A 6,572-nucleotide genomic window follows, 5' to 3' on the forward strand; every position below is an offset into this window, starting at 1 on the left:
TGCCTCTGCCTTTGGCTCAGGTCATGATTTCAGGGTCCTGGGATTGTGCCCTGCATTGGGCTCTCTGCTCAGCAGGGAGCCTGCTTCCCTCTCTCTCTCTGCCTACTGTGATCTCTGTCTGTCAAATAAATAAATTTAAAAAAAACAATAAGCAATAAACAAAATAAAAAGTATGTTTGGACTGAAAAATATAAAATGTTGCATTTCAAATCTGTGAGTAGTGCAAGTTTGTGTGAATATCAGTCATATTATTTCCTTTTTTTCAGAACTCACATACACCACATGGAACCAGAAAATGATACACAAATTTCTGAATTTTTTCTCCTGGGATTTTCAGACAAACCAGAATTACAGCCTCTCATATTTGGGCTTTTCCTCTCCATGTACCTGATAACTGTGTTTGGAAACCTGCTTATCATCCTGGCCATTAGCACAGACCCTAACCTCCACACCCCCATGTACTTCTTCCTGGCCAACCTGTCCTTTGTAGACATCTGCTTCACCTCCACCACCATCCCCAAGATGCTGTGGAACATCCAGACTCAGAGTAAAGTCATAACCTACACAGGCTGTGTTACTCAGATTTATTTCCTTATACTTTTTGCTGTGTTGGATGTCTTTCTCTTGAGTGTGATGGCCTATGACCGCTTTGTGGCCATCTGTCACCCACTGCACTACACGGTCATCATGAACCCTAAGCTCTGTGGACTGCTGGTTCTGATGTCCTGGGTCATGTGTATTCTGAATTCCTTGCTACAAAGTTTAATGATGTTACGGCTTTCCTTCTGTTCACACTTGCATATCCCCCACTTTTTTTGTGAACTCAATGAGATGGTCCAGCTTGCCTGTTCTGATACTTTTCTGAATAACTTGGTGATGTATTTTGCAGCTGTCCTTCTGGGTGGGGGTCCTTTTGCTGGGATCCTTTACTCTTATTCTAAGATAGTTTCCTCCATACGTAGAATCTCATCAGCTCAGGGCAAGTATAAAGCATTTTCCACCTGTGCATCTCACCTTTCTGTTGTCTGTTTATTTTATTGTACAATGCTTGGTGTGTACCTTAGCTCTGCTGCTACCCAGAGCTCCCATGCAAGTGCAGTTGCCTCAGTGATGTACACGGTGGTCACGCCCATGTTGAACCCCTTCATCTACAGTCTGAGGAACAGAGACATAAAGAGCGGTCTGAGAAGAATCATTGGGGTTCCAGTGATGTAAGGGCCAATCATTCTGGGGCTGAAGAAGTGCCCATGGTTGCATAATTCACAGCCTCAGAGCCCATAACTCTCATTCTTTGATAAAGTTTTGGAAATAGAATTGGATCCTACCATTTATTTCCTGGATTTTTCATTCGTTTGTATTCAATTATCTTCATAGATGTCAGGTACTCATTTTAAGGGTCTGATCTTTCTAATATAGAGACAATGTCCCTTTTCTCCATTTTACAAAGAATTCCAATGTTTTCCACAGTCATGGATCATAAAAGCCTGGAAATTTATTATCTTGTATTGGACATGCTGGATTTCTTAAAAATAATTTCATTTCAGATGTCTTGTACCATGTCAAGTATATTTTCCCTAGCTCTTCTAAAATAATAATTTCTAAAATAATAATCACGAGTTGTATTCTTCATTTGGAAGGGCCACAAAGCACTTCACATAACTATACTGTGGAGGAAAATACAAAATCCTAGTTTTCACCTTGAGTCTGTACATCTTTTTACATCACTAACTTAACTCTTCTTCTTGATAATGTGTACTGTAGCACTGTTCCCATTATGTCTCAGGCTCCTGACAGGGGTGCTCAGGCTGAACATCCTGGGCACTCCCCTGTGCCCCTGTGCTTGTGGACATTTCCACAGATGCTTCACTGACCAGATATTCTGCCATGTCTTCACCAGTGCTGGGTTCTTATTGTGATTGCAAGACACACCTCAGCAACACCCATCAGAGAAGCCTACCTCTTACGTCCTGAAGGGCACAAAAAGTGACGAAAGGCTTTTGGAGAGTTCTCAAAGGGAGAGAGAAACATTGAGAGGGAGAGAGAGAATGAGCTCCCCTGAGAGATATGCCTTTATTAGTGTCTATGGTCAGAGTGGTTAGGTGTTTGTGTGATTACCCTTTTGTAGAATTTTATATTGGTAGACATTGGATGCTGAAGAATCAGGGTCACTCATGTGTCAGTGTGGAGGTTACCCAGGGCTTCCTGAAGGGGTAGTTCATTGCTGGGGCCACCTGAGTTCCTCTTTGGTAGTTGTGTCCCACCTAACAATATGTTTATTCACCATGGTTGTCTTTGAAATCGATGCCTCAGAAATCTGATGCTTGATATAAAACAGTTACACAACAGGCTCCTGTGTTACCTAATCAGTCTCCTGCTTTGACTCTGTGATTTGGCTTGTGTCCAGGGAGCCTGCCATAGTCCCTGGAAAGCACTCATTAACAAGCATATCCTCCCAGTGAAGTCTACATGGAAAGACAAATTCGAGTAAATAGATGAACCTGATATGTTCTTAGTGTCAGGGTGATTGTAAATATGAGGAAAGAAATTTTCAAAACCATCATTTTGTTACTATACAAAATGTTTCATTTTTTTCTTTCTTTCTTTTTTTAATTTTTTCACACCAAATTCATACTGTGCATCATTTATTGAAGCATGGAAGATTGATGTCCACACCTGAGGGGGTTTATTTATTCATTGGGGTGAAGAGTTGGTTAGTGTCTTATATATTTTATCACTGAATTATCTTCTTGTTTCTATTTTAACACTTCCACTGCTAATATGACTCTCTCTATTGGAACAGGAAATGGCTCCCTTTTCCTACTATTTGCCACAGATTGTAAGGGATGGAGAATGAACAGTATCAACATCATTCATTTTGTAAACACTTCCTGCTCAGAAATATCTTCCCCTGCATTACCAGCTGACACTGCACAGGAGAGCTAGACATGCTGTGGGTCCTGTGGGTCAGGGTCACCAGTTCTTCCACACAAATCGCATATCCTTCAATGGATATGCTAGTGACATGGGAGGGAGCCCAAATATAGTCACTTGTTCATAAAGTCACCAGAAATATCTTGACTAACAGAATTATCATGGCTGCTCTCTTCATTTGTCAGATAATGAGCCACAAATAAAAAGCAGCACATGTTCTCTTTGCCTCATGTCTGTTTACTTGGATTGTTGTGTCAGTCATCTCTTGCTGTATAACAGGCTGTTCTTGTCAAATGGGATGCCATTATGATGTGGGTCCCCAGTTGCAAAGGTTAAGACAGAATTCTTGAGCCATTTTATGATGCACAAATGTGCTTTTATTATAGCAAGGTCTGGACCCATGGACTTAAAGAGAGGCATGGGACTGTGAGGATGACTGGTTATATACATTTGAGTTTATGGAGGAAGGAGGTAAAAATAATGTAAGTTTCTAAAGAATTTGTGTACACTGAACATGAGGCTTACAAGACCTCAGAGGTCTGGTTATTGTCAAGATAAGCTTTCTTTTAGTATCTAATAAAACATTAATGCTAAGGCAGCCATGAATTCCTGTGGAATGTAAACCTCTGCATGTCTCAGGAATTCATCAAGGGCTGTAATTTGTAAGAAGATTGACTTTTAGCTACATTTCTCTTGCCTTTGTCTCCTCATCAGTAATACCTTTACAATCCAGTAGCATTATATTCTGGGAAGCAATTCTGATCCCTGCTGGTCTCCTCATGGGTCTGGAATCAACTGTGAATCTCTAAATTGTATTTTCCCTTTAAAAAAAAACATTATTTTTTTATTATGCTATGTTAGTCACCAAACAGTTTGTCATTAGTTTTTTTTTTTTTTTTTTTGATTTAGGGTTCCAAGATTCATTGTTTATGTATAACACACAGTGCTCAATGCAATATGTGCCCTCCTTAATTCCCATCATCAGACCAACCTGTCTCTACATCCATCACCCCCTAAAATGCTGTTTGTTTCTCAGAGTCCAGTCTCTCATGGTTCAGTTCTTCCTTTGATTCACCCCACTTCATTTTTCCCTTCCTTCTCTTAATGTCCTTCATGCTATTCCTTATGTTTCATAAGTATGTGAAACCATATGATAATTGACTTTCTCTGCTTGACTTATTTCACTCAGCATAATCTCCTCCAGTCCCATCCATGTTGATGCAAAAGTTGGGTATTCTTTCTGATGGCTGAGTAATATTCCATTGTATGGATGGACCACATCTTCTCTATCCATTCATCTGTTGAAGGTCATCTTGACTCTTTCCACAGTTTAGCCATTGTGAACATTGCTGCTTCCTTCCTATAGCCTTCCTTTTCACTACATCTGTATCTTTGGTGTAAATACCCAGTAGTGCAATTGCGAGTTCATAGGGTAAGTCTATTTTTATTTTTTGGAGGAAACTTCACACTGTTTTCCAAAGTGGCTGCACCATCTTGCATTCTCACCAACACTGTAAGAGGGTTCCCCTTTCTCCACATCCTCTCCAACAGTTTTTGCTTCATGCTTTGTTAATTTTTGCCATTCTAACTGGTGTAAGGTGATATCTCAATGTGGTTTTGATTTGAATTTCCCTGATGGCTAATGATGACCCTCAGCTCTATGGTCAAATCATCTTTGACAAAGATGGGAAAAAATTGGAAAAACTGGAAAAAAATCCAATGGAAAAAAGCCTCTTCCATAAATGGTGCTGAGAAAATTGGACAGCTATATATAGATGAATGGAACTCAAACATTCTTTTACAGCATACACAAATATAACTCAAAATGGATGTGATACCTCAATGTGAGATAGGAATCCATCTAAATCCCTGAGGAGACCAGACAGTAACCACTTTGACATGAGCCACAGCAACTTCTTTCAAGGATAAATCTCCAAAGGCAAAGGAAACAAAAGCAAAAATCAACTTTTGGGACTTCATCAAGATAAAAAGCTGCTGCACAGGAAACTAAACTGTCATCAAAATAAAGAGGCAACCCACGGAATGGGAGAAGACATTGCAAATCACACTACAGACAAAGGGTTGATACCCATAAACTCTAAAGAGCTTCCCAAACTCAACATCCAAAAAACAAATAATCATGTCAAAACAATGGGCAGAAGGCATGAACAGACACGTCTTCAAAGAAGACATACAAATGGTTAACAGACACGTGAAACAATGTTCATCATCATTAGCCATCAGGGAAATTCAAATCAAAACCACACTGAGATACCATCTATTGCTTTGTCTTTATGTTGAAAGGAAACTTGAGGGAAAGTGGAGAGGATAGCTTTGAAAAAGATGAATGATTGAATCAACATAAAATAAAAGTATGCAAAATATTGGCCCAAGTTTTCAAATAACAATGGGTAACGTTAACTTTGATCATGAGTTCCTTTTCCATGTCACTGCCTCAAAGGCCTCAGAATCAGACCACACTCACATTTAAGCCAGGAGGAATTTGCCATACCAGCTGATGGAGAAGAATATCTCTAAATACAGTAAATATATTTTGTACTAAGTGTGGGTTCTTAAAATGCATTTGCCCTTGTGACACAGCCTGATCAAATGTATGGATGAACTGTCCCTTGGCATTACTATTATTGTTTGTTGTTGATGTTGTTAACATACAATTGATAGCAGTGCTTGCTTCAGCAGCACATATACTAAAACTGGAACGATACAGCGAAATTAGCATAGCCCCTGCGCAAGGATAACATGCAAATTTGTGAAGCGTTCCATATATTTTCTTCTCAAGTGCACATGGAACTTTCTCCAGAATAGACACATACTGGGTCACAAATCAGGAATCAACCAATACCAAAAGACTGAGATTATTCCCTGCACATACTCAGATCACAAAGCTTTGAAACTGGAGCTCAATCACAAGGAAAGTTCAGAAGGAACTCAAACACCAGGAAGCTAAAGACCACCTTGCTTAAGAATGCTTGGATCAACCAGGAGATCAAGGAAGAATTGAAAAAATTCATGGAAACCAATGACAATGAACACACTTCGATCCAAAACCTATGGGATACAGCAAAGGCAGTCATAGGGGGGAAATACATAGCCATCCAAGCCTCCTTCAAAAAAATTGAAAAATCCAGAACACAGCAGATGTCTCTACACCTTAAATAAATGCAGAATCAACAACAAATCAAACCAACTCCACACATAAGAAGGGAAATAATCAAGATTAGAGCTGAGATGGATGAGATAGAAACCAGAGATACAGTAGAATGTATCAATGAAACTAGAAGCTGGTTTTTTAAAAGAATCAATAAGATCTATAAACCATTGCTGACTCTCATCCAAAAGAAAAGAGAGAAAGCTCAAATACATAAAATTATGAATGAAAATGGAGAGATCACAACGAACACCAGGGTGTAGAAACAATCATCAGAAGTTATTATCAACAGTTATATGCCAATAAGCTAAGAAACCTAGATAAAATGGATGCATTCCTGGAAAACTATAAACTCCCAAAATTGAACCAGGAAGAAATTGACAACCTTAATAGAACAATGTCTAGTAACGAGATTAAAGCGGTGATCAAAAACCTTCCAAAAAACAAGAGCCCAGGATCTGATGGATTACCT

General features: G+C 39.2%; 1 protein-coding gene and 1 non-coding gene across 2 annotated transcripts; both read left to right on the top strand.

Moving 5' to 3' along the window:
- The first annotated feature begins 282 nt into the window (after nucleotides 1–282).
- On the top strand, nucleotides 283–1,215 carry LOC101676120 (olfactory receptor-like protein OLF4). The gene has a single exon (XM_004781406.1). The coding sequence runs from the start codon at nucleotides 283–285 to the stop codon at nucleotides 1,213–1,215; it is 933 nt and encodes a 310-aa protein (XP_004781463.1).
- A 4,400-nt stretch (nucleotides 1,216–5,615) lies between these two features.
- On the top strand, nucleotides 5,616–5,721 carry LOC123394486. The gene has a single exon (XR_006609266.1). It is a non-coding gene; the product is annotated as a U6 spliceosomal RNA (small nuclear RNA).
- Nucleotides 5,722–6,572: the final 851 nt, after the last annotated feature.

Source organism: Mustela putorius, unplaced genomic scaffold (genome assembly GCF_011764305.1).
Source record: "Mustela putorius furo isolate JIRA1106 unplaced genomic scaffold, ASM1176430v1.1 tig00000095_pilon_pilon_pilon, whole genome shotgun sequence".
Taxonomy (NCBI): domain Eukaryota; kingdom Metazoa; phylum Chordata; class Mammalia; order Carnivora; family Mustelidae; genus Mustela; species Mustela putorius.